The following is a 27,549-nucleotide window of genomic DNA, read 5'->3' as shown; positions in this document are numbered from 1 at the left end:
TCTCCAACACTGCACTCTCTTCTGGTGCAACATCCACAAGCTCGCCAAGGCCCTTCCTCAGGAATGGGCCTGAGGCCAGGAGGGTGAGACCATCAGGGAAGCCAGGACTGGCTGAGGGGTGGGGGATGACAGACTGCACTAAGGTCACGGCAACTACCCTGAGATGCTGCTGAAGACAGCAAGAGCCAAACGGCACAGGGAGGAAGACAGAAAGGGCAACACTGGTGAGGACCTTAGCAGGCAAAGGTCTGTGAGCACAGGGAACTCAGGGAGTGGGGAGCCTCGCCCTGGTTGTGCACCCCTTCGCCTCCCAACCCAAGTTCCTTCTGGAGCAGCCTCCTCAAAGGAAGCCAGGGGCAGCTCAAGGTTCATGCAGCTGGGGCTGGGCATGGGGCAGGCCACTGGGGCGCTAGGAGCTGTAGCGTGACCTCTGCCAAATGCATCCTCCAGCCATAGTGCAGGGCAACACTTAGGCTGGGTGTGACTCCAGCAATATAGGCTCCCCAAAGGGACGGATCTAACTTACTATCTCCACTTGGCCACTATCATGGGACCTCAGGCAGTTCACACCTTCTCTTGTTCTCTCTGCCTGGAGAATGGACATTCAGATGCCAGCATGCACATTCCATTGGCTAAGAGGAAAGAGGCTGCCACTTGGCGTTGACCTTGGACTCAGAAGAGCCAGCTTCTCATAGGGAAAGGAGCTGCCCAAGGTCCCACTGCAGGACACAGCCTTGGAACTCAGCTCTCCTGGCTGCAGCAGAGGATGCTGCCCATTGGATCACACTGCTCATCAGACCATACTGCCAGGCCCTGGGAAGTGCTGGAGTGGCAGGGGGCAGTCTAGTGGAATGAGCCAGCCTGGTTTGCCATGTTCCTTAGGACCCACCCTGAAGCAGGCTCACACCACCAGTACTCACCAACCTAGAGATTTCCTGTCACTGTTGATAGGAAGGCTGGATCTGCAAGCCTCCTGGTGGCCATGAGTCTGCACAGACCAGAGCTGGGGTGGAGGCCACAATCCTGTGCCCAGTATCTCAGTTTCTCACTCTCCCCAGCCCTAACCAGGTACACATGGGTTATTTGAAACCCCAGGGGGTCAACTCAGGAGGGATGTTTTAGTTAAAAGCTATGGGGATAAAAAGGAAACACCCCTCACTGGCTCAAGCCTTCCGTTAAATGAATGTGGATGTGCGACCCAGGAACTGTGCAGCAAGGACCTCCAGGCCCTCCCCTCCAGAAAGCAGGCAGTCATCCTTAAGCCGAAATGCAGATGAGCTTCCTGTACTTGAGCCAGGCTTGGCCAGGGAAGTGTGTTCGCATGCACCCAGGGCAGTGGAGGACTGATCAGTCCCTGGGAGTGAGCTGCTCTACACCAGGCCCCATGGTATCCAAGGCCAGGAGTGAGGACTCACGTGCCTTCCTCCACGCTGCACCCGCATACCCCTACCAAGCAGGGGACTGATGGCCAGCCCTGCTGGGGCAGAAGGAAACTCTCGCCCTGGCGCTACCTGGGAGTAAGGGGTCAGGGGACCTGCAAGTCATGGAACAAATCATTAGGTCACCATTTGTTAATCTCTCAATACTTTACTGGCCATATCCCCCAATACTCCCACATCTATTTCACCAACACACAGCAACTGCCCTCGGCCACCCTGATGTGATGGAGCCAGACTGAGAACTTGGGTCTACCCAGGTGTCCTAGAAATATCCTAGAAATGCAGAGCATGGGTAAATCACAGAACCTTGGGAAATGCCATAAGCACTTGGGTTCTGGAAAGTGCCATCCACCTCCCTCCGGTCAGGCTGGCGCCACTGACAAGGCATCCACAGGGCAGCCACACTATGGCCTAGACCTCTGGATATGCAGGAACCGGGACCTGAGGAGACAGGGATAGGGGCTGGTTACCACCTGGGCCTCAGGGAATGAGCAGGGAGTGGGAACAGCACACTCTCCTGACAGCCAGGGCTGAGGATGGCCCCAGTGGAAAGACCAGCATGCTACAGGGCTAAAGAGGGGTAGGAGCTCACCTCCCACAGAAGTCCTTGCGCACAGCCACAAGATTAAGGTACAGTTCAGGCCGGCTCTGAAGCCAGCTGCTGACAAGCTCCGGGTGCCTTGGGTCCACTTCTAAGAAGATACTACTACATGGGGGAGAAATGGGTAGGCTCAGTAGGACAGGTCTGGGGCCTGCCCTTCTGGGCTGCTTGGGCTGGTGAGGTGAGGGTCCTGTGCTCATCTCTGCCAGGGCCTGCCCAGTACACATTAGGAGCAGTGGAGGCTGCTGGGGACAGACCTAGGAGACCCATCCCATTCATACCCAGAGTCCTTCAGGAGCCGGGGTGCCAGGGCCAGGATGTGGGTAATGATGTCCATGCCCTCCTCCCCACCGTCCAGGGCCGCAGGGTCTTCATAGCTGAAAGGGAAAGCAGTGGGAGGTGACAGCCTGAGGAAGGGGTATCTGAAATGCACGGAGGGTATGGGCAGAGCCTCCACAAATGGGGCCCTGTGGAACTTACACTCTAGACTGAAGGGCAAATCTGAGGACCCAGAGAAGGAGGGCCCCAAATGGGTGGCAGCTCCTCTTCCCTTCCTCTCATGGGCAGCACCCTGCCAGGCAGTGCCAGGCGTGCTTGCTGAATCCCACTGGCTGATGGCCTCTCCTGATGGACTGACTCATGTCAGGGCATGAATGTCTCCCCACAAGGCTGCTCCTCTTCTTGGTTTGGGAGATCTGGGGCTAGTCCTGACCACTCCTGAGAGCCCAGAAAGGGAGAGCCAACACCCCAACCCCATCCAACATGACTGCTGCCCCATCCAGGACTCCTGGGCTGCCCCTGGTTCTCAGCCCCTGTGTAAGAGCAGGATCGCCTGGTGCAAAGCTAGCCTGGGGCCAAGTTTTAGTCCCAGCTTTCCCACTGAGCCCCCATGTGACCACAGACAAGACACCTTCCCTTTCTGGGCCTCAGTATTCTATAAAATGATGTGCCCATCTACATAGCACCCCCTATGAGTCCTCCACTGTGTTTGATGCTTTCAAGTCGTCACTGAGTCCTCCCATGGCCCTGCAGAGCACTGCCTCTCTTTTTTCAGAGGCAGGAAACAGGCCCAGAGAGGTTCGGTGGCTGTTCAGTAGTCTTAAGTAGGGAGGCAGATGCTGAATCTAGGTAGGATTGTGGGCTCTCCAGTGCGTCCACTTAACACCACTGCCTGTTTCAGCACCAACTCCTCTGTCCCTCTAGATGACGTGGTCCTCGATCGAGGGCAGACTAATCCCGTTAGGCCTTTCCAGGCCTGGCCTCCCTGGCCCACCCTGCTTAGCACCTGCGGATCTCGGGGGCCAGCTGTTCCATGTCCTGGTGGAAGATGTAGGGAGGGTTGCTGACGACCAGGTCCACAGGGCCCCAGGGCAAGTGTGTCCAGCTCCTTTCTGTCGTCAAAGAAGAGGACACACAGTAGGGACTAACCCATTGGGAGGTAAAGGATGGTAGCTCCCCCTGCCACTATGTCCCTCTTATCACGCCACACCTTGGGCCTGCCACTGGATCTGATAAGTCAGACCTGCAAATTAGTGCCCAGGGTCCTCAGCTGACAGCCTGGTGGAGGATGTGCATGCTTTAACATGGCAGCCCTTCATTTCAAGACATAGAGTGTCCTTGCCAAAAATCCTCATTACACAAGACTCCGTTCAAGTGCCACTTCCAGGGCATCCTTCCTGATTGCCTAGGCAGGAAAGAGCCTTTCTCTTCTGTAGCTCCACCAGCCTTATAGCCAACATGGACTGAGAGTACACAGAGGGTGGGCCTGGCCTCATCAGCCAATTCCTGATGGCTCTGACTACTGGTTTCACCCTGTGCCGGGTGCTACACCAAGTATATCACACTCCATGGGGGGGGCACATGAGGCTCAAGGATCCCATGGGTAAGGCAATGGAGCCAGAACTGGAGTTGGAGGCCCAGAGACACTGTAAAGGCTATGGCTGAGCTGTGCAGTGCCTGGATCGCTTCTTCCCAGGCCAGGCAGGGGGAGAGGGGCACTCAAGTATTTTGGTCCTGAAGGCATTATTTTAAGCTTTTGCTTATCTGTTGTTGCTTATCAACAAGCAAGTCCTTAACTCATTAGTTATGAGGAATTCATTGACCTGACCCTTATGGGTCAGGTCAGCCTAGGAGGCAAAAGCAACTTGTCTGTCCTCAGCCAAGGCTTCGTTTGAACTGCCACACACAACCACACACACACACACATTTGTGTGTGTTCATGTGTGTGGTTGTGTGGCTTTTGGGGAAGCCCTCCCTCCATGTCCGCGGAGTGCCTCATCCACCCAGCAGCACCTGTATCTAGTCTCCCTATGTTAAGGAACATTCAGGGGAGGGTACCTGAGGTCATGTCGAGGTGGATGATCCAAATCCTGTCCTGCAACTGAAGCCTAGATAGACAGGGAGAAAGGGGTGGGCACGGGGGCAGATCCCTACCCTTCACTACAAGAATGAGGTCTTGGGCCGGGCGCAGTGGCTCAAGCCTGTAATCCCAGCACTTTGGGAGGCCGAGATGGGCGGATCACGAGGTCAGGAGATCGAGACCATCCCGGCTAACACAGTGAAACCCCGTCTCTACTAAAAAATACAAAAAAAAAAAAAAACTAGCCGGGCGAGGTGGCGGGCGCCTGTAGTCCCAGCTACTCGGGAGGCTGAGGTCGGAGAATGGCGTAAACCCGGGAGGCGGAGCTTGCAGTGAGCTGAGATCTGGCCACTGCACTCCAGCCTGGGCGACAGAGCGAGACTCCATCTCAAAAAAACAAAACAAAACAAAAAAAAAAAACACAAAAGAATGAGGTCTTGTAGTCAACCTTTCTTGGACCGGCAAGATACTCACTGCCCACTACCCATTCAGAACCCCATGGGACCCATGCCAGGCTACCCCACTGCTTCCTCCTTCTTGGCAGGAGAAATCAGACATTAGTGAGTTTGAAACCTGAAAAGGAGTCAAGATCAGGCTCCAAAGTGCAACTCCCCCACCTACCTCTGAGCGTTCTCATGGGTCAGAGAGATGGCAGCTTCCCCCTTATCCACAGCAATGACTCGGCTCTGTCCCAAGAACAAACAGAGGATATGTGGAAGGCAATGCTGAGAGATGCTGGGAGATACTGGGCCTGGGAGACCCTCCTCCAACCCCCCACCAGAAGAGAAGGGAAATACCCAACAGCCTTTTCTTCTTGGCCAAAATCTAGCCAGATACATGTGGTAGGCATTAGAGTCTGTGAACCACAGTGGGCTAGGGGCAGCCCTGTCCTCCCTCATCTAGCTGCTTCCCCTCAAGTGCTCCTAGCAGAGGGATGTGGGGGAAGCACTAATGGGAGGGACAGTGAGTGTCAGTCGCAGTCTATCCAGAGTGGGTGGAGAGGCTCACCTGAGGGAGCTGGCTCAGCAGGCTGAGGGAGATGGCTCCCGATCCACAGCCTACCTCCAGAATGAGGGGGCTGCCTGGGGATCCCACAGCATAGGACCTCTGGGCCACCTCTTCCAGCACCCACTCAACCAGTTCCTGTGAAGCAGAGGGGTCTGGATCAGAGTTGGTGCCTGGGGGTGTTGGTACAGAGGCCTAAGCAGTTACCCCTGTGAACGTAGGAAGGGGAGGTAGCCAAAGCCAGACTAACCTTCATGTCAGCTGGGCCATGGCCAAGTCACCCTGCCCCTCCACGCCTCAGCTTCCCCATCTGTACAACTGAGCCCAGTTGAGGATAGCCTACCTCATGGGGATATGGTGGGGATTAAATGAGCTAATCCACACCTGTGTCATGTTAAGTGTTTAATCAACCCCAGCTAAGCCCTTTACAGACATCCTCCCATTCTTAGCATTTCTGCTGGGCACAGTGGCTCATGCCTATAATCCCAACACTTTGTGAGACCAAGGTGGGCAGATCACTTGAGTTCGGAGTTTGAGACCAGCCTGGCCAACATGGTGAAACCTCGTCTCTGCTAAAAGTGCAAAAATTTGCCGGGCATGGGCATGGTGGCGGATTTCTCTAGTCCCAGCTACTCGGGAGGCTGAGGCGGGAGAACTGCTTAAGCCCGGGAGGTAGAGGTTGCGGTGGATCAGGATCGTGCCACTACACTCCAGCCTGGGAGACAGAGCAACACTCCATCTCAAGAACTGTATCTGATAGTTCCTGGCCACTCCCTCTGGCCTGATCCTGCTCCCAGAGCTTTTCCTGTATTAATCTGTTAAATCCTCACAAGTGTCCCATGAGGAAACTGAGGCCTGGGGTCAAGGCCCCACCTGAGCCTACCTAGCCTGTGGTTCATGGTGGCCAAGAATCAGGAGCTGGTGTGACAGAGCTGAGCTTGAGGCCCCAGGGAGGCTCCTAAGCCAAAGGGACAGGGAATTCCCTCCTTTGGAGAAGATGGGTCATGGGGGAACATGGTCCTGACTAAGGACCTGAGGGGTGTGGCATACACAGGCATAGCTCAACAGGCATGGGTGCAGAGGGAGGTGCCTGCCCTGGCAGCAGGAGGACATTTTCAGACATTGCCACTTTGGAAACAAGAGGGTTTCAAGCCTTGCCTACCCAGCCACTGCCTGCGAGGACTATGCCTGCAAACCAACATAGGGTAGGGGTGAAGGGTGGAAGGCTCCTACCGTCCAATGGCCAAAATGTTTCCCAGAGGGTCAGAACTCCTGGGACCCCAGGTCTCAGGAAAGACTGGCTCAGGGAGCTAGGGATGGTGGGCAGCAAGTGGGTGCTTCCCTGATCTGAAAAGAGGACCACCTTTTCCATAAAGCCTTCCTCAAGCCTGGGCCAGGCTCTACCATGGCTTTCCCCACCTTGAGCCTAAGGTCTAGCCTAAGGATGCGGTGTGCCTCTCCCACCAGACTCCATAACAGGAAGACCTGAGGTCAGACTCATCGCAGTGTGTCCCACACTGGCAGGGCTTGGCCCACAGACAGACTTCTTGGCTACTTTCTTTTTTTTTTTTTTTTTTTTTTTTGAAACAGAGTTTCGCTCTTATTGCCCAGGCTGGAAGGCTGGAGTACAATGGCGCAATCTTGGCTCACCGCAACCTCCGCCTCCCAGTTTAAGCAATTCGCCTGTCTCAGCCTTCCCGAGTAGCTGGGATAACAGGCATGCAACACCATGCCTGGCTAATTTTGTATTTTTAGTAGAGACAGGGTTTCTCCACGTTGGTCAGGCTGGTCTCGAACTCCCAACCTCAGGTGATCCGCCCGCCTCGGACTCCCAAAGTGCTGGGATTACAGGTGTGAGCCATGGCGCCCGACCCTCTTGGCTACTTTCTAAGTGCTGGGCAAACTCTCTGTGGCACCACCCTCTGCGTCTCACACTGCCAGGTCTCCCCAACACCCCAATGCCATCAGCCTCACTCACACCCATTTTCCACATAAGTTCCCCAGTGCTGGGTTCCAAAAAGTATCTCACCCTTCCAGGCCCCCAACCCCAGCAACAATGTTCACCCACCCTGAGGATGGCAAGTCCAAGCCAGGCAGAACTTGGCCAGCAGGTGCAAACCTCCCTGTTCCAAGCCTCTTCTGCATCAAACAAATGATTGCCTGTGGGTGAGGGGGTCCAGCTCCAGCAGGAGAGGGCATATATTCACTAGCTCTCACCAGCCCTGTGCTAGGCACTACCGGAGACCACTAGGGTACTTGTGGCAATCTGGGCCTGCAGGGTTGGGACAGGTACAGAGTGAGCAGTGTAGGGTTGTGGCTGAGAGCCTGTGGTCTCAGTGGTGAGGCCACACGCTGAGAGGTTGGCAGGGTGACCAGGACTTGTCAGGTGTTGAGCCTCTCTTGGTTTCCTGGCCATAGACCTACTCTGGCTGGGGAATGAACCCTCAGTCAGCCACACTGGCCAGTCACCTCACAGAGATACTCAAAGACACACCCCACATATGTGGATGGCCACCTTGGGGAGGGTGAGAAGCTGAGAAACTGAGCCCCTGCCACGGCTATTGGCCTCTTGCTTGCCATAATACTCCAGAGCACAGGAGGCTCATCTTGGTTGTAGGGCCACTTGGGGCAGGGATAGACAACAGCACAAGAAGTCCAGAAACTTTCTCTTCTCCGCCCAGTGAAAAGCCTCCCTCAGCCTGACGCTGGTGGCTCTTTCAGGGAGACTAAAAGCCAAGCTGGTCACAGGCTCAAGGCACCCCCTCCAGGTGAATATGGAAAGAATCCAAAAACAAGGTGGGGCACAGGGGCATGCAGGAAGGAGGCGAGGGGCAGGCAGCTGTTGGCTCTGCCTAGAACTGCTGCCCCAACATGGACTTCATACCCCATCAAGAGGTTGGCCCAAGGCCTCAGCAGAACCTGAGTGCCCACAAGTACCCTCTATTAGGATGGCATCCCTGGTGGAGCAGACCCAGGGAGGTGGCATTGCCTCCTTCGAGTCAATCACAGACAAAACACTGATCCTCCCACAACCTGTACAGCCTCACAGCAGGCCAGGTGAGAATGGTTCACACCCCCAGCCCTGAGTTTCCTACTGTACTCACTGCCAGGCCAGAAGCTGAACCACCTTCTCACCCCTAGGGAAAATCCAACTCACTGGTCACATGCCTCCTGCAAGTTTGCACTTCAGACTCCTCCTTCATCAGACACCATCCTCTGCACCCATTCTCACCACTCTCTGCCACAGGCCACGTCCTCTTGAGTTCTTGGTAAGGCATCCCCCGATGTGGCTTTACATTGGGGTGAACCTGGTGAGTTCTCAGAAATGTCTGCACAGTGAGGTGAGCACCTGGCCTCCCAATCGCAGCATCTCCCCTCACCCCACCCCTTGCAGTAGAGCTGCTCTCTTGGCCCAGACCAATCTAAGAATCAGGGGCCACATGGGAGCCAAAGTCCACACTTGATACTCAGAACCCTGGCACATATGGCTGGTGCCAGGTCAGCTCTGAAGGAACTCAAAGGTCACCATGCCCTGACCCTGGGCAGCCGGAGACAGCAAATGATCTCTTCGCCAGAGATCACGTGTTTTTGGGAGCCACAGGTAAGCCTCCCAAGGCCTGCAGGTGGCAGGCCACACCTTGCTCTGGGTCTCCATACTGTGTCCTAGGTCATGCCAATCCCAGATAGGGGAGCCACCATGAGAGGGATGGGGCTCTGACTTGGGAGTCAGGAAGTCCAAGTGCTGCCCTCATGCTCCCTTCCTTGACAGCCCTGTGACTTCAGCAAGGCCTCAGATTCCCTACTGTCCCTGCCCTGACACTGGGCAATGAAGCAAGGACCTGGCCTCCCAACCAGATGACATGGAGGGGAGAGGTGTCAGAGAGTTTCTTGGCTAGGGGACAGAAGCTGGGAAAGTGAAGGAAGGGTTTGGGGCCCCTGGCCACGGCAGGGGAATGGGAATCTTTCCCAGAAATGTTTGTGTGCTTGGGTCTTTCTAGAAACATTCCTTCTCAGAACGTGCCGCCCTCTGACTTGCCCACCAGCTCTCACTCAGCTCTACTCCCTGGTCTGTACCCTCTGGCTCCCAGCTCTGCCACCTACAAAGTCAGAGGGGAGTCCAAGAAGGGCCATAGAAAACGTCTCTTCCAGGACCAGGGTGCCTTACCAAGGGATAGCACATTTGCGCCGCACATCCCTAGTCCTAGTAATTTGAGGGACAACACGGGTGATTACCAGACCAGTCAGTAGATCAGATTCTCTGGTCTGGAGGCCTAACCCTCTCATCAACTGGGCCCAGAGAGGGCAGTAGGGCAGTGACCTGCCCGAGGTCACACAGCTGATACCAGGTCTCCAGGTGTCCGGCTGGAGCCCTCTCCACTTCCTCCATGCCTCCTGAGAAGCTGCTGGAGGACACTGTTCCCTGTGGGTTGGGTAAGCCATGGGACAGCTCCCAGAGAAACAGCGGAACAGTCTAAGTACTTGGGCAGCACTATTTGAGGCACTCTGGGACATTGCCAGACCTAGAGGCTGGGGTGGTAGCTTGGAACATGACAGTCAAGGGGACCAACAGGAATCTTGTCCTCTGGGCTCTGCCACCACAGACAGTGAGAAGATACGTGTCTAGAAAGGCAATGTCCCTGAAGTCATGGGGCCCCAGTGCCCCCTGGAGGAAGCCTGGGGTAAGACCGGTACCCTGAACTCCACCCTCATCCTGATCCTGCCTTGCCTTGGTGGCACACCTACCTCTGTTTCTGGCCGAGGAATAAACACTGGGGGCACCATCCTCAGGCTGAGCCCCTGAAAGTCCCACTCTCCAAGGATGTACTGCACCGGCATCCTGCAGAGGGGGCAGCCGGGTGGTCATCATTGACAGAGCCAGGACCAATAGGACCATGCCTGGGTTGAGAGATACCACTTGTGGCCAAGGGTATCAGGCAAGACCATGTCTCCAGGGCCTTGGGACTCCTGAGGCAAAGCCTTCCCTCCCTCCCTTCTTCTATTCACTACCCCAGCCCCACTCTTGCCACCCCTGCACCCTAACACCTCCTTAGTCCTTGGACATTCTCCTCCTCCCTGAACTTGGTGGGGATAGGGGAAGCTGGACTGCTGCTCCCCAAACACATTGTTCAGGTCTGATCCATGGGTGCTCACCTCTGCAATCGACGGCTACTCAGCTCCCGGATACACTGTAGTTGCTGAGAGGTCAAGGGCTGGGTCCAAAGTGCCGGCCTCAGGCTCTGAAACTGTCCCCACAGAGAATGTAAGTGGCTGGCTCACTGGGCCCAGGGGCCCCAACCCAGGTGTCTTATGTGGATAATGCCTGCCTAGCACTGGTCTGGAGGCCCAACGCTCTCATCATCTGGGCCCAGAGGGGGCAGCATCCTGCCCAAGGTTACACAGCTAATACCAGGCCTCCAGGTGTCTATCCCAGAACACTTAGGCAGAGATTTATTCATTCATCCAACAAACTGTTACAGTGTGTGCCAGGTGCTAAGACGTTCCTTCAGAAAAATCCCATCAGTCTCAGCTAAGAACTCTTAGTGAACAGAAAACCTGGATATCCCTTCCCAAAGTCCTCCCTCCTCCCTCTTCCTGTCCTCTTGACAACACTGAACTTAACTGTTTTGGCTCCAAGGACATGAGCCACGATGTACTCACTGGATTCCCGGGCCTCAGGGATACCTCTTTTCTCAAAGACCCTAGTCCAGTGGCTGACCAGTTCTGTGGCACTGGATAACCCAGCCAGAGGTGGTTGGGGTTGCCATGAGCTGAAGGCCCAGCCGAGGGTACTTCCCCCTCTCCCTGGGCCAGACAGGAGGGCCCACAGCATACGGCCCCAAAGCTCCATGTCTCAGGAAAAGGTTCTCCAGAGTGCTTCCAGGTTCCCAAGTCTGCCTTATGATGTCAGCTGCTGAGGTGGGTGCTGAGAGTGGCCCCTGGACCCAGCTGGGTGGAGATGGAGAGGTCACAAGTTCTGGTGCCCCAAAATGGCTCTGGTCCTCAGATATAGTTGGTTGCCACCCTGGGAGTGAAAGGAACCAGGAAAGCAGGTGAGCCTTGTATGACATCCCCCCTTCTACCAGTACATTGCCTGAGAATAGTTGTGCTCTTGCTGACACCCCCTTGACTCCATTTAGAGCCTCACCCACCTATCTGATCATTCTTGTCTTGGCCACTTATGTTTGTTTTTTTTTGAGACGGAGTCTCGCTCTGCCCCCCAGGCTGGAGTGCAGTGGCCGGATCTCAGCTCACTGCAAGCTCCGCCTCCTGGGTTCACGCCATTCTCCTGCCTCAGCCTCCCGAGTAGTTGGGACTATAGGCGCCCGCCACCGCGCCCGGCTAGTTTTTTGTATTTTTTAGTAGAGACGGGGTTTCACCGTGTTAGCCAGGATGGTCTCGATCTCCTGACCTCGTGATCCGCCCGTCTCGGCCTCCCAAAGTGCTGAGATTACAGGCTTGAGCCACCGCGCCCGGCCTTTTTTTTTTTTTTGAGACGGAGTCTCTCTCTGTCACCCAGGCTGGAGTGCAGTGGCCGGATCTCAGCTCACTGCAAGCTCCGCCTCCCGGGTCTACGCCATTCTCCTGCCTCAGCCTCCCGAGTAGCTGGGACTACAGGTGCCCGCCGCCTGGCCCAGTTAGTTTTTTGTATTTTTTTAGTAGAGACGGGGTTTCACCGTGTTAGCCAGGCTGGTCTCAATCTCCTGACCTCGTGATCCACCCGTCTCGGCCTCCCAAAGTGCTGGGATTACAGGCTTGAGCCACCGCGCCCGGCCTGCCACTTATGTTTTCTTCACATTTTTAGCTGGAATGGGCTCAGCCCATGGCTCAGTCTCTGCTAATAAATGGGTTGGTGGCAGGTTAGGGCACATATTTGGGGATAGGACAGATCTGTGTCTAACCTAGTGTGTGTGATCTTAAGCAAGTCATTATTTCTGAATTTCACTTTCTTAATCCGTAAGATGGGAGAAAATCACACCAAACCCATGGCAAGCAAAGCATTAGACTATGAATATCCAAGGCCTGGGAGGCAGCTCAACACACAGCAGAGACCAGATGTTACACGATCTTAACTGATGTTACAAGGGGCAGATGATTGCCTTTGATTGGGAGCTTTGAATCTGACATTTTGTGTGTACTGTCAAGGATTTATATGCTGAAAATTTCCTCCTAATTTAACCCATAATCCAGGACATTAGTGTAAACCGCCAACTAAAAAATTTACAATTTTATATTTAAAGATGTCACAAGCAAGTTTAACTGAAGGTTTAAAATCAGCGGTCCCCTTTGCTTCCAGATAAAAGTCCAAACTAGCATTTATTGAGCACCTGCTAAGTGCCACATCTTCAAATACAAGTAGGGTCCGAGAAGGGAAGCGACTTGCCCAACATCACTTAGGTAGAAACTGTCCCAGGTAAGCTGGGCACAGTGGCTCACGCCTGTGTAATTCCAGCACTTTGGGAGGCCGAAGTGGGCGGATCACGAGGTCACGAGTTCCAGACCAGCCTGGCCAGCATAGTGAAACCCCGTCTCTACTAAAGATACAAAAAATTAGCCGGGCACGGTGGCCGGCGCCTGCAGTCCCAGCTACTCGGGAGGCTGAGGCAGGAGAATTGTTTGAACCCAGCAGGCAGAGGTTGCAGCGAGCCGAGGTCATGCCACTGCACTCCAGCCTGGGTGCCAGAGAGAGACTCCGTCTCCAAAAAAAAAAAAAAAGAGAGAGAGAGAAAAAGAAACTGTCCCAGGCAAGACACGAACCCGAGAGTCCACCAGACTCCAGAAGCGGCTCTGTGCACCAGTACGCCGTCCCAGGAACCAAGGCCCGAAGTCAGAGGTGTAAATTCCCTCACAGCTACGCACTGCATTGTTAACGACCCAGACGGGGTCCCCTCCCTCCAATCCTGTTTCTCCATCTGCACTATGGAGAATGGGACCGGCCAGGTCTCCAGGCGGTTGCAGTCGAAACATCCCCTTCCGATCCCCACCTCCCGTGCATACCTGCCTGAGAGGCTCCCCACCCTCCCACCAGCCGGAGAAGCTGCCCCGTACTGAACGCCAGGACGTGCGTGGCCCGTCGCTCGCTCCCTTGGATGCCCCGCTTCCGGGGTTGGCGCATTTAAGAAAAGGCTCGGGCGGACACCGTAGCCCAGCTTCAGGGTTCCCATCGCCTGTGGGTTCCTCCCAGGAGACCCCTGCGGATGGGTGGGGAGGGTGTGAATTCCACGCCCTCTACGCCCGCAGGCCTACATGCAGGAAAGTGCGGGGGATGTGTGTGGGGTTGACCCCTGGAGACCCGGACCTGCTGGTCTTCCTTAAAATCACATCAGGGATTTGGCTCCAACCCAAGGGGATTGCTCCGAGCTGGCTTTTAGGAACCGAGCCTGGTAGGTGTGTGGGCAGAGCCCAGTAGCCTGCCGGAACGGAGGCGTGTCACCAAAGGGCCTGTGTGTTCGGGCGGGGACCAGATGTCCGGGGGCGTGGTCTATCTTAGCCGGGTGGAGCTGTGCGAAGGCGGGTTCCAGTGTTGAAGACAGGTCCAACTTTGGGGTCCAGTCCCAGTGTCGTGACCCTACCTAGGTCAGTGGCAGAGCCCACCAGGGGGCCGGCTGAGTGGCAGCCAGACCCCAGGGGCCACTCTTTTCCTGGTGCGAATCCTGACTCTATTTGGCAACTCATCAAGAGACTTTGTCCAGGTGTTGGGACCCCTCTGGACCTCAGTTGCGCCTTCTATAAAATACACGGCAGCGTCTCGCAAAGTGTGTCTTGTCAACATCCCCCCACCAGAATGTACTGTTAACTACCTTTTTTTTTTTTTTTTTTTTTTTTTGAGACGGAGTTTTGCTCTTGTTGCCCAGGGTGAAGTACAATGGCGCGATCTCTGCTCACTGCAACCTCGGACTCCAGGTTCAAGCGATTCTCCAGCCTTAGTCTCCCAATTAGCTGGGATTACAGACGTGAGCCAACACGACCGGCTAATTCTGTATTTTTAATAGAGACGGGGTTTCACCATGTTGGTCAAGCTGGTCTCGAACTCCTGACCTTAGGTGATCCATTGCCTCGGCCTCTCAAAGTGCTGGGATTACAGGCGTGAGCCACCACGCCAGGCCTTAAACTATTAAACATGCCGTTTCCCTGGATCCTTCCCAGACCGGGAGACACAGGAGCGTTCGCATTTGTACCAGGCTACCCTGTGACCCCCCACTCCTTTGAAAACCGGCGGATTAAGAGTATCTGAGGGCTCCGGAGTATCTGAGGGCTCCTTCCCTGAGCTGATCATGCTGTGGATGGAAGCTATTGTAAGGGTATATGTAGACTTGCCTGGGTCGGGGTGCCCAATAATAAATCCGCCCCACTCTCAACTTCTCTGGACGCAGATTTCCCATTTCTAGCCCGGGGTTGGAGTCATTTGCCAAGAACCCTCACACCAGAGGACCCATCTGAGTAGAAAGCCAAGGTTCACGAAGGGAAAAGTAGTTTCTTCAAGGTCACAAAGTCAGCCAGAGTTCAGTGCAGGCCCAAGGACTCCCAGTCCACTGCTCTCCCCAAGTCTCCTCTGTACATCCGCGTTTTGGGGGCGTGAGTCTGCCCTGGCACGGGTAGCTGGCAGGGGTCCCGAGGTCTGGCCTGGGAAGGACCTAGCCACGTACGGTCCCCAGCCCAACTTCAGCGCAGGCCACGCAGTCAGGGCTACTCTCTAAAAACTGCAACCAGGCTCCAGGCTCCAGGCTCCAGGCTCCCTCTAGGGGTGGAGCCAGACCCGAGCGACAAGCGAACAGTCCAATTCTGGGCGGGCTCTAGGCCCGACAGCCAATCGGGGACCGGGGGCGCGGAGCGCGCAGGGAGGCAAGGCGCTGTAGCTTCGGGGATCCCCCGAGGCTGCCCGCCCGGCCCCACCCCCGCCGTGGGTCCCGGCCCTACCCACACTAGCTCACCCACCCTGGCTCAGGCCGGCAGAGCCAGCGCTCGCAGCTGAGGCCGGTGCGCAGTAGCGGGCCTGGCCAGCGGCTCGGAGCTTGCAGGGAGGGTGGACCTCTGGTCGGACCCGCAGCCCCACGCCGGGCCTGGGGGTTCCCCCCGCCCCGGCCTCCTGCCAGTCACTACCACCCCTAGCCTCTCCAACTGAGCTCGGCGCCGGGAGAGGATTAAGTAAGTGCTGAGGTCGCTGCTCCTGTGCAAGAAGGGAGGCATCACAGGGTCGCGGAGGCGGGCATGGGGATTGGGGCAGGGAGGACTGAGAGACCTGGTGGAGAACGGCATGCGGGTTCTCAAAGGTCGCGGTGCCGACCCCTTTCGCCCCGGTTTCCTTCCCTTACCCTTTGGACCCTGAGGCACTTTCCAGGCGAAAGTGGTCAGTAGGGCCCCTTCTCTCCTTTGGGAGGCGATGTAAACAGAGCCCCAGAGTTAAGGGTTTGGCCCAAGGTCACGCCCGGGATCAGTTGCAAAACCAATAAAAGAACCCGGGACTTCCTATGTGCCCAGCCTAGCTGGAGGGAGAAGGCAAAGAGGGATGAGCCTTTCTACCCCATAGCCCTCTGCCAGCCTTGCCCCTTCCTCAGGGGCCACCAGAGGTGTGTACATACCTCACACACATACATGCATCTGCACAGGGAGGCACCCCCACTAATGCCCATGAACCAGCACAGAAAGGGACGTGTGTACCCATGAGCTAGGTATCCTTCCTCTCCCTAGGCCGCCCCCTCTGCAGCTTGGCTGGGACCTCTTCCCACCCCACCTTAACCAGGGCCCTCTGCACTGGGCAAATCTCTCACCTTCTGCTTCCAGAGGAGGAGGGTAAAGGAAGAGAAGGCGCCCAAACTGGGAGCTCCATTCCTTCCTCGCCTTTCTTCTTGACCCTAGCAGCCCCTCTATTGTTGGTGGGTGGGAAGGGCAGTCCAATGTCCCCGAGAGCCTGCAGAGAAGCCCGGCCAAAGAACCAGAGCCTCTATCTCCTTCTTGTCTTCTGGTCTTTCCACATCAGCCTCCCCACACTCCAAGCATAGTCTGGACCACACAGTGGACTGGGTCCAGGGGCTCCCATGTCTCCCCTTTGTGACTGGGTTGGCCATGGGGAGAAAATCTAACATGTAGTGGATTCTTACTGTGGATGGGGGTTGTGCTGAACTAAGTCTTTCTTTGAGACCTGTTTGTTCTGCCATTTCTGTAACCCCATGACCCTGTAGACTCAGGAAAACAGAGACACAGAGAGGTGGAGTGACTTTCCAGGGATCACTAGTTAAGTGGCTGAGCTAGGTTTCAAAGACAGGCTTGTCTGACTCTTGGGCAAGTGTTTCCCTCCAGGAAAGGAAAAAGCTGTGGTATTTTTTCCGCAAGCAGGATGAGGGATGTGGGAGGCAGGGAATGAGGCGGTGGATGTGGGGTGGTGGGGGATATGGGGACGCAGGTTGTGGGGAGTTTTTGATCAGGGGAGGGAGACCTTTTCTTTCAAACATCCCTGCTGTCTTTCATATCTTCCAGGTTTGATCACTATGATCATCTTATCCACAGAGGATGCAGGGCTTCATTTTTGTTCCTAAAAACAGGGGTACCATAGATATGTAAATATGTGTCCTAATGCCTCCTGAACTTGCCCTCATCCTTGCCCTCAAACCTTTACCTCACCAATGCTTTCAGAACCTAGAGAGACTTCATCTCACTACGAGTCCCTGTCCTTAGCCTTATGTTTCTTATTCTTTCCTTTCTAGCACCCAGGAAGGCAGGGGGCTCCCTTTATCCAAGGAGGTGACTGTGCAGGTGGCCACCACAGGTGGCAAGAACCACAGGCTGGGGCACTCCGGAGTCAGGAGTGAGTGGGCAGGTTGACTGGCCTCAGGCAGCCTCTCAGCCAGGGCCCTCTCCGCGTCAGCATGAACTCCAGGACCGCATCTGCTAGGGGCTGGTTCAGCAGCCGCCCACCCACCTCTGAGTCTGACCTGGAACCTGCCACAGATGGGCCAGCCTCCGAGACCACTACCCTCAGCCCAGAGGCCACCACCTTTAATGACACCAGAATCCCTGATGCGGCTGGTGGCACGGCCGGCGTGGGTACCATGCTTCTGTCCTTTGGGATCATCACGGTGATAGGCCTGGCTGTGGCCATGGTGAGAGCTGGGGTAGGCTGGGGGAGGATAATCAGTATTTAGATTTATAGAGAACCTGTTCAATCAGAAGACAATCTGGTGGTTGTTGTTGTTGTTTTTGAGACAGAGTCTTGCTCCGTCATCCAGGCTGGAGTGCAATGGCTCGATCTTGGCTCACTGCAACCTCTACCTCCTGGGCTTAAGCGAGTCTGCTGCCTCAGCCTCCCAAGTAGCTGGGATTACAGGTGTGAGCTGCCATGCCTGGCTAATTTTTTGTACTTTTAGTAGAGATGGGGTTTCGTTATGTTGGTCAGGCTGGTCTTGAACTCCTGGCCTCAAGTGATCTGCCCCCGTCAGCCTCCCAAAGTGCTGGGATTACAGGCATGAGCCTCTTCGCCCAGCCAACAATCTATTAATGAGAGTGCGGTCCTCCTCTCTGACAGAGATTTGTCCACTGGGGCCCAGAGACCAGAGACCAGAGACCAGAGAGGCAATGCTTCCAATTGGAAGAAACAGAAAAGGTTCTCGGGAATTACATGGTGTCTTGAGCTGGGTGGTGAAGGCCACATAGTAGTCAGGGAGTTCCAAGTGGAGGGTCCTGATGGGCAAAAGTTTGGAGGCAGGCAGGAGGTTCTGTGAGCAGCCAGCAGGACAGTTAGGGCAGTGGGTATGGGGTTGCAATAGGAGAAGAGGCTTAAAGGTGGTTGATGTGGACTGTGAGCAGCAGAGTCTGGGTGAGCTGATCTGCGCCTGGGAGGCTGTTGGCAGTGAACATTCATTTATTCACTTTACTGAGTGTACCTGCCCTGGACCAGGCCTTTGGGACCCAATAGAGGCTAGGAAGACAAGGTCCTGCCCTGTGGTTCTTACAGGAAGCGGGAAACATAAAAACCAAGGGTTCCAAGGGAAGCCTGCAGGGACTGACTTGGGGACTCAAGCAGGAAAGCAGGAGCTTTCCAGGCTGGGTGGTTAGGGACAGCTGAGAAGCAAAATTAGAGTTGAGATCTCAAAGTGCAAGCCTGGCCTCCGTGTCATGAGAAGGGGTGGAGGTGGTAGCCATCAGGAAGGAAGGGGGCTGGGGAGAGGGCTGCAGGTATCATCCAGTAGTGAGTGTGACGCCTCTTGATCTGGTGTCAGTCCCTAAGGATATGGACTGTCCCCCTAAGATGATACATGGACACTCAGAATGTCACTGAGGGACCACTGGAGATCGTGCAGGCTGAGACTAGGGAGGATGGGGTGCCCCTGAAGTTCCCCAGTGTGCCTGGCAATGGTAGGATTCTGCTCACTGCCCCTTGCAGGCTCCGATGGCTGGCCTTGGGCTCAGGAGCATGTTGCTCTGACAAGTAGGGCTGTGGATGGTCCATCATGGCCTGGTTGGAGCTGCTGTTAAACCAGGGTTGCCATATGGGCCCCACAGGCTCCAGATTGCTGCCAGGGAGCAACTGCCAGCCAGCAAGCAGGCCCAGGGTGCAGCATAGGCAGAATGAGGCCAGGGCCTGAGAGGTCTCCTGGGTGGGGGTAAGGCAGGATGCCAGTGTTTTCCCTTGGCACCCATGCAGTGGGTAAGCAGATGGAGGCACCCTTAAGGGCAAAATGGGGCCTAGAAACTGCCCTCTTTACTCTCAGTGAAAGGTTTTGTCCTTGGAACTTGAGAACGCTTTCTTACTCTTTGTTCTAGAGGAACATTCAGAAGGCCTGGGTGGATGGCCCGCTTGCCAAAATCAGAGAGGTAGGAAGCTCATAGGACAAAGGCAGCGGAGGGCAGAAGATAGCTCCTGGGGACTGCAGACAGGCCCAGAGGTGCTCACTAAGTGCTGCTTCCTCTCCCCGATGCCAGCCTCAAGGAGGGCTGTGGGTACAAGGAGGAGCAAATCTGCACCAGGCTTTCTGCCTTACCCAGGAGGAAAAAGTGCTTGGCACGGGCAGACCAGGATCAGTGGTGGGGGAGGTTCCTGGAGGAGGCGGGGCTGCACCTGCTGGACAGTGAAGGGTAGAGAAGATTTGGAAAGGAAGGTGTGGGGGTGGGTGTTAGCTGAGGAACAGGGAAAAAGGCATGGAAATTGAGTAAAAGTTCTGGCCTTTTCTGTAGATCCTTCTGAATCCCAGGGTCTCAGGGGAGGGAGGAGGGCTTGGGGCAAGGGCTGAGAGGTGGGGACCGCAGAGGCTGGGGCTGGGGCTGGATCCACTTGCTCATGGTGGCAGGGGCTGGGCCAGAAGATCCCAGAGTTCCTGTCACAGCCTACCCACAGGAGAGCAAGGGAGCACCCCTACGTGGGACCCTGGACAGGAAGGGAGAATGAGGATCGATACCCCAGTTTCTTTTTAGGTTTTGGGGGTCCTGCAGGAGGAGCTCTGGGCCAGGCTGGAAACCAAACCAGATTCAAGCTGTGAATGGGCCACAAAGAATGTGGGAGGATTTGGAGCAAACCACAGGGCTGTGCTTTCCCCCAGGCAGAGGTAGTCATGCTCCTGGTAGTCAGAAACTGCCAGTTTAGGGAAGAGCAGGATGATGGCAGAAGTCCCTGGATTCCCTACCCAAGGTGGTCCCACAAGTGTTACCTGCTTCCTTCCTCTCCTCAGTGCATTGTACAGGGTTTCTTGCTCTGACCTAGAAGTCCTAGATGTTTTCTCAGGCTGCCTAGGCCCTCATCTTTAAGGTTGTACATTGAGGGACCGGACCTCAGGGGTTCCTCTTGCATCAGAGCTTTGGGGGATTGACCTGGGCTGATGCGAGGGGCTGCGGTCCCCCACCCCTACCTTAGTCCACTGGGAGCCGTCAGCCTCCCATAGGAACTCCAGAGACCACCAGCTCAGGGCCTTGCCTAGAGCCACTGCTCTACACACTACAGAGTCTGGCCACTGCCTGCCCTGGTTCTTTTTGTTGTTGTTATAGAGATGGGGTGCCAGTATGTTGCCCAGGCTGGACTTGAACTTCTGGGCTCAAGAGATCCTCCTGCCTCAGACTCTTGAGTAACTGGGACTACAGGCACGCACCACCTTACCTGGTCCCTTTACTTTTTCCCTGCATATGGCTTTGAGCCTGGGAAGAGTCGAGCGGAGGGTACGTGCTGAAGTCTTCCCTTTCCTCTTCAGTCCTGGGGAGCCACAGGTGGGTGCTGAGTGGCTGGAGCTACAGTTAGTATTGGCAGCTCAGCCAATAGGTGGGGCCCACCAGTCCCCAGGCTGGGCCTAACTGTGTGGGCTCCCAGGCTGGAGGGAGCCTCTGAGTCTCCAAACTCAGCCTGGGCACTGTCTGCAGCTACAATGTCAAAAGGAGGCATGGGGCAGGCGCGGGGGCTCACGCCTGCAATCCCAGCACTGTGGGAGGCCAAGGCGGGCTGATCACGAGGTCAGGAGTTCAAGACCAGCCTGGCCAACATGGTGAAACCCCATCTCTACTAAAATTACAAAAATTAGCTGGGTGTGGTGGTGCACGCCCTCCCAACTACTTGGGAGGCTGAGGCAGGAGAATCACTTGAACCCGGGAGTGGAGGTTGCAGTGAGCCAAGATTGTGCCACTGCACTCCAGCCTGGGTGACAGAGTGAGACTCTGTCTCAAAAAAAAAAAAAAAAAAGGGAGGCATGAAGGTGAACGGGGGTGGTGTATGTGTCATTAGGATGGGGACCCACGGGTCTCTTGTTCGTCAGCCTCAGCATGTCCCCATCCAGAAGGGCTGCTGGGTTCCTCAGGGCCTCCTCTCCTTGCCATTTGATGCTGCTCCTTCTCTTGCAGGTTTTGTACATCAGGAAGAAGAAGAGGTAATTCCCCACCCCAACCAAAATCCCAACCAAATCTCGAGCCCATGGGCAGTGCTGGGCTGGGCTCTGAAGGAAGTAGGTGAAAAGCTGATCAGGGAGTCAAGGCCTCTTCTGCCCATTCACAGTTGGGGGTGACCACTTTCCTTTGGGGAGGGTTGAGGGCCCCCCTCCCACAAGGATCTAACACACAGGGCAGGCAGGTGTGAGGATTCTAGATAACTGGGTATAACCCTGGGATTGGGGATGGGCAGGGAGGGGGAAGGCTGGGATTACTCCCACCCAACTGCCCACTACCCTTGCCCTGCTGCTCTGAGCTGACTGCTACTGGCTCCCCAATCCCACCTGAGACTCAGACGCTGTGGGTTACAGCAAGGCCCTAACCTAGGTGATCCCTGTAGGGCCCATGGATAACAGCTACTTGGCCTATGGCCTTACCCTGGAGTGGATAACTGCTGCCTCCCTGGCTACCCATTTAAGGGATTGAGCTGGTATTATAGGTACAAAAATGTCTGTCATTTGTTCTCATTTCAAGGAAAATCTTAAGGCCCTAAGCATGGTTGTGTGCTATGGCTCAGCTTGTCAGCAGGCAAGGCCTGGAGGGCTGCTGGGAGGGGAAGGGCCTGCCCTGTCCCCAGCAGCCTTTGCCCCCATCTCCAGGCTGGAGAAGCTACGCCACCAGCTCATGCCCATGTACAACTTCGACCCCATGGAGGAACAAGATGAGTTGGAGCAGGAGCTGCTGGAACATGGGCGGGACGCCGCCTCTGTGCAGGCTGCCACTTCTGTGCAGGCCATGCAGGGCAAGGTGGGCACTGACCAGGCTCCCCACCCCGCCTGCAGCGTCCTTTGTCCTCCACCCTCACCCTCCCTCCTTTCTCATGCAGCTTTCTAGCACCTGCCTTCTGGTCAGATAGCAGGTATTGGGTACATGGCTTTTGCCAGATTTGTTCAGAAAGTGGTCAGATTGCTCTGGGGCCACACACAAACTCACAGCACAAGGCCAGGCCGAGGCAGTCCTGGGATCCAGCCTGGCTCTGCCCCATAGCCTGCTGATCTTGGGAGACCCACTGGCATCTCCGAGCCTCAGTGTTCTCATCCACAAGTGAAAATCCTAATTCTTGCTCCGTGTGCCCCCACATACTGGTTAGGAAAGTAGGAAAGGACTAATGGGGGAGATTGTTGGTGGCTAGGACCCCAGATTCCTCTGCTTCCTGAGAGTCCATGGCCCTGAGTGGGTTGTGGATGGGGTCAGACTCTTGGGCAGCAGTACCTCTGAGTAGGCTGGTGGATTCCCAGGAGCTGACAGACCCAGGCATGTGAAGACCCCAGCCAAACTTGCCTCCTGTGTCCAAAGGGATAGGTACCTGTGTGGCCATCTGCTGTAGCCACTGGGCTGCCTGACCACTTGCTACCATTCCCCCAAATCCCCCCGGGCCAGAGCACCATCAGCAGGCCTGACCTGCCCCTGACTCATCCAGCCTCTTTGCGTCTTCTTGGGCTCAGAAAGAATCCAGGCTGGGAGTCTGAAGACCCTTTGGTTTTGCCAAAGGTTCAGCATCACCTGGGTCAGGATATATTGCCCCCTTGGGATATTCAGGAACTCGCACTGAGAACCTTGGTCCACCCAGCCGCTGGGACTGCTGGCCACTTGACGCTTGTTTCCCATGTTCCTCCCTGTGCCAGGCCCTGTGCTAGGGCTTGGGGGTACAGAGTCCTGCCCTCTGATCCCCCGGTGGGAAAAGGCGATGCATGCGTAATTAAATCATCACAGTAAGTGCCTCCAAGGTGACAGGGCAAGCTAGGGAGGAGTCATCTGAGCAAGTAGTATTTCTAGGCTGAGCTTACAGGGAGGGCATTCCAGGCAGAAGCCATTGCTGGTGCCAAGCATAAGCAGGCACCAGGAAGTGAGGGTGGAGGTGACCAGGCCAGTGAATGCATGGCCTTGCCCATGGTCTCTGATGCCTCTGCCTGTCTTCCTGCAGACTACTCTGCCCTCCCAGGGCCCACTGCAGAGGCCCAGCCGGCTGGTGTTTACCGATGTGGCCAATGCCATCCATGCGTAAGTGGCCTGGGACAAGCCTGAACTTCTGATAGAGACCCGCCATGGTGCCCACAGAGCTCCCCACTCCCTGATTGTCAAGACCTACTCTGAGGACCTGCCCTGCCAAGACACAAGAGGCCCTGCCAGGCCCCAGCTGTTCTCCAGACCCACCTGCTGACTCTAGGCTCTAAGAGAGGGCCCTGGCTGGGCTGGACTTCTGACCACTGACTTCTCCTGACCTGGGGGCCCTGGCACAAAGGGCATCCCTCATGCTGAGAAGGTCAAGAGCCTCTGCTGGCTTCCTCATCCCCTGTCCAGATCGCTCACATTAGGGTCTGCCCTGCTAACGTGGAGGAAATCGGGGGAGATACGGAGTGGGAGGGATTGGGGGAGGAAAGGGGAGGTTTCCCTCTGTTAGGGAAAGACCTGTTTTTTGGAATCTGGAGCCTCCTCTGGGGTGGGTAGAGGAAACCACCCAAGTTATAGGGACAGGGTAGGGCAGCACCTGTTATGGGCCCTGAGAAGCCCAGAGATGGAGCTGAAACTGCCCAGTATGCAAGGATGCAGGAGAAGGACAGTTTATACCCAGGGCCCATCCATACTACAGAGGGTCCAGGGGGTCTCCCAGCCACCCATCCTTGGCAACCAGATGTTACTGGGGCCAAGCTAGGATGGGAGCTGAGGAGGAAGGAAGTAGGGGAACAGAAGTGGAAGGATGCAGCCCCCCAGACCTGCCGAGAGGCCTCATGCATGTGCATGAGTGTGCCCATGGGCAGACGTGCCTGTCCCAGCACAGAGGGCAGGATGAGATTGTCCACATTGGCCCCACCCTCCAAGTCGACCTGTACCCCATGGTATGTAGCAGAGCATCAGGGTAGGCTATCTTCTCTGCCTTCAGTCTTCAGGGACTGCTGGGAAGAGGGAAGCATGCACGGCAGGGTTTCTCTCTCCACTGCATTGCTTCACTGGGCTCACCTGCTTCTGAAAACGGCTCCCTGTCTTGGGCTCTACTGAGGATCTGGGGTTGGGAGAGGCTGTTGGTCTGAAGGCAGTAATCACAGGCTGCAGGCTAGAGGGGGCAGTTATGACTGCCTGAAATTGAGTGAGGGATTGCACCTCAGAAAAAGATCTAAAAAACCTAGTCTATGAATTTCCCACCTCCATCCCATCTATGGGAAGAGCCATTCAGTGTTTAGAGAGTGGGGAGATGGGTCCCTGCACTTGGCCTCTCCATAAGCCTTGGAGGGTCAGGGCTGATGCCAGGGGTCCTGGCAAGGCATTGGGCAGAGACAGACCCCAAGAGCGGAGCATCTTTTTACGCTGGACATACGTATACACACAAGCGTGCACAGAGGCATGTCCCGTGCCCAGCCTCTCCACCATCACTGTCCGCCGCTGGTTGGAGGGGCTGCAGGGGTAGTGTGTGCAGATCTTCCATTGGGCAAATGCCACGTGTCAGGAGGGAAGGGCCTAGGAAGCCCCCATGAAGAAGGTTCTGGATTTATTCCCTCCTCTAAATGCTATAAATAAGTTAGCACTTGAGCCGACTGGAGGCTGCCAGGAATTCAGGATGCATACAGCTGTAATTTAACCCAGAGCAGCTCCATGTGAGAGCATTAAAGATGTAATGAAGATGTTTACATGGAGGGAGTGTGAGCCTGTGACACTTGCGGTGTGGAACCCCAGGAGGGGCAGGATGGGTGAGGGGCTGTCGGGGGCCTGGGGATAGTTGCTTGGATCACAGCTATGAGGTGGCAGCCCAGGTTTCTCTTGAGCCATCTGAGGAAATGCCTCTGGCCCTGACTTCAAGGTTGCCCTGGGGCTTGGGGTCCCAAGGCCTGCCACCCCCTAGGGTGGAAAGGTCAACTGGACAGGACCTTGTGGGACTAGGGGAGGAAGGAGGCTTGAGCCCCAAGGGCCCCGGGGAAGGTATGGTGCCTCAGGACCCATAGGAGCTGAGTCTGAAACACGAAAGGAAGCAAAACAGTGTCGCTTTTTCTGGGGCACGAGGGTACAGGGGAAGGGTGAGGGGTGGGAAGCCATTAGGGTCATCTGTGTGGAACCCACCTGCAGGGTTCAGAAGGGTTTGGGGGAGAATGACACTAGGGTGACCAGCCATCCTGCTTTTCCCAGGACTATTCCAGTTTTAGCCCTGAAAGTCCCACAGACCAGAACTCTAAGTGACATCCAGGCCCTTCCCAGAGAACTGAGCCTGCAGGCCAGCGTCATGAAAATAAGGGGCAGGTGAGCCCCCCCACCCCCCAATTCCACGATGGAGGGCTGAGCTAGAGGAAGGGGCCAGCAGACAGGGCCTTAGGTGAGGGGAGGGCCACGTGCCCACGGACCAACCACACTGGGGTCACAGCTCAGCCTGTCAGCGATGGCCTTGATCTTTGGAAGAGGTCTCCTTCCCTCAACAGATTGGCAGGATTCTGGAGGGGCATGAGTGAGAGGAGAGGTGGTGGTGGACTGTGTCCTCCCTTCCTGTTGGGTGGCCCTTCAGCCCAGGGATGTGGGAGCTGCAGAAGACCCAGAGTCTGGGGGATCCTGAAGAAACGGGGCCTGCGGAGTAAGGCTGGCTTCCAGGGACCAGGACCTGGACAGTGGCTCCAGGAGGACCCCAGTGCCCATCCGCTCCTGCTGCCTGCCCCATGCCCCTCTCCTGCAGGGCGGGCTTGGCTGGACGATGTGCACAGGGCAGCAGACTCTGTGGGTGCCAGGGCCCCTGTTCACACCTCTTGTGCCCTCACAGGCACCTTCTGCCCCATCCACCCACCTTCTGCTCTCTATCTCTTATTCCCAGTCCTTCAGGAAAACCAAGTTCCCAGGTCTTCCAGAGTGTGGGGTCAATAAATATTGGGATGAAATGTTCTGGTTGGCGTGTCCTCCTTGAGGCCTTGAGCCTGGTGTGCTCACCACCCTCAGTCAGGCAGTGGGATGAGATGGAGTCACCTGCCTGCCTCACTGCTCCTGAAATTGACTGTTAAATGGAGCCCTTTGAGAAATGCCCCCTGCCCAACAATACACACACACACACACACACACACACACACACACACACACACACACACTCTTCCATAAGTAAAACCCTTCCTTGGGAGTAGCAACCAGGGCTTGGGCTCAGAAGCTGGGCAGTTTGCGGTAGGTGGTATCTGAAGATGTGGCTTGGCGCCTTCAGAGGCCATCTTCTTGTTTAATAAAGTGAAATGTCACCTTTGAGCCAAAGTGAATGAAATAATCCCATTGCCTGGCTGCAGGCAGACACTGGGGATGCCTACAGAATATAAAGGAAAGTTCTTGTGGGGGAGGGCCCAGAAACTCCAGTACAGCAGCCTGACCTTGCTATGGATTCCTTCCAGAAACATTGCTAAGCGTCTATCATGAGCCTGGCATCACGGTCCTGAGGGTGAACCAACCTAGACTCTGCATTTCCATTCTAGATGGAGGAGACAGATGTCAAATAGGAAAACAGGTGTGTGCGTGTGTGTACACACATAACACACATTCTATAGGTCTATATATCTCTATATGTACAGCTGTAGGAAAAAGAAGGTGGGGTGGGGGCAGGGTGTGCCTAGGGATTTTATAGGCTGAGGGCAGACACCCCCGCCCCATCCTGCCCAGCTGCACCCCTCAGTAGGCCTCAGTGTCGAGAGCCGTGGTCCATGATATCTGGGGGAACCCCAGGAGACGCTGTTTTGACATCCCCACACAACTTGTCCTCTGAGGGCTCAGGACAGGGGGGACTTAGTCACCCAGAGGACACTCTAAAAGGCCAGAGTTGCTGAGAGAAGAACAAGAAATGTGTAGACATCAGCTGCAGGAAAAGGAGGAAGGGAGGGGGAGAGCATGGAGACCCCTTAGGTGGGGTGGGACCAGGATGCCCTCCCACCTGGGCCTGGGTCTGCCTGTGGCACCTTCTGTCACCTCCCCTCGGCCCTCAAAGCTCCTTGGCAGCAATCCCCGCCCCTCACCGAGGCGCTTTGGTGCTGCCAGTGGAAGATCAGGGCAGGTGTCAATGCTCCCCAGGAGCAACTCCCTGCCCCTCTGCCCCAACCTGAGGGAGCTGGGGGAAGGGCAGCAGGCATACAGGGAGGAACAAGAAGTGGGTGTCACCTCCCCCACCCCAGAGAAAACTCTAGGGCTTCAGCCCAGGAGAGGGTCTGTGGGGGAAGCAGAGAGGGAGGCGGAGCTGAGACCTACCTGGGAAGGTGGTTTCCTTTTCCCAGCCCCTGGCCTGGGGAAAGCAGTCTGTGTCAAAGAGACCT

The 27,549-nt window shown here is 55.8% G+C and overlaps 3 protein-coding genes across 46 annotated transcripts in view; 2 read left to right on the top strand and 1 right to left on the bottom strand.

The window, feature by feature from the left end:
* Nucleotides 1-27,549, top strand: part of RASSF1 (Ras association domain family member 1) — a 274,834-nt gene that overhangs the window by 23,491 nt on the left and 223,794 nt on the right. The gene's annotated exons all lie outside the window — the stretch shown is intronic.
* HEMK1 (HemK methyltransferase family member 1) lies at nt 1,568-13,493 on the bottom strand. 38 transcript variants are annotated; one of them, XM_077992919.1, is made up of 13 exons: nt 13,160-13,493; nt 11,015-11,426; nt 10,556-10,641; nt 10,148-10,241; nt 8,562-8,733; nt 7,473-7,543; nt 5,408-5,542; nt 5,021-5,085; nt 4,378-4,427; nt 3,326-3,431; nt 2,322-2,417; nt 2,032-2,145; nt 1,568-1,880 (listed from the first exon to the last, which is right to left on the bottom strand). In XM_077992919.1, the coding sequence occupies exons 2-13, from the start codon at nt 11,042-11,044 to the stop codon at nt 1,844-1,846; spliced, it is 1,056 nt and encodes a 351-aa protein (XP_077849045.1). In that variant the 5' UTR covers nt 11,045-11,426; nt 13,160-13,493; the 3' UTR covers nt 1,568-1,843. The 38 variants fall into 38 exon arrangements, with proteins under 38 accessions (XP_077849045.1, XP_077849037.1, XP_028700004.2 ...); XM_077992911.1 differs by having other exon boundaries at nt 10,556-10,647; nt 11,025-11,426; XM_028844171.2 differs by having other exon boundaries at nt 8,562-8,694; nt 10,556-10,647; nt 11,025-11,426.
* Nucleotides 11,330-26,148, top strand: C2H3orf18 (chromosome 2 C3orf18 homolog). Of its 7 annotated transcripts, none has more exons than XM_077990365.1 (5): nt 11,330-11,454; nt 17,104-17,499; nt 21,215-21,240; nt 21,898-22,045; nt 23,223-26,148. In XM_077990365.1, the coding sequence occupies exons 2-5, from the start codon at nt 17,266-17,268 to the stop codon at nt 23,301-23,303; spliced, it is 489 nt and encodes a 162-aa protein (XP_077846491.1). In that variant the 5' UTR covers nt 11,330-11,454; nt 17,104-17,265; the 3' UTR covers nt 23,304-26,148.

The sequence above is a fragment of the Macaca mulatta genome, chromosome 2 (genome assembly GCF_049350105.2).
Source record: "Macaca mulatta isolate MMU2019108-1 chromosome 2, T2T-MMU8v2.0, whole genome shotgun sequence".
In the NCBI taxonomy this organism is placed as follows: Eukaryota; Metazoa; Chordata; class Mammalia; order Primates; family Cercopithecidae; genus Macaca; species Macaca mulatta.
This window is presented reverse-complemented; position numbering and strand designations above follow the sequence as displayed.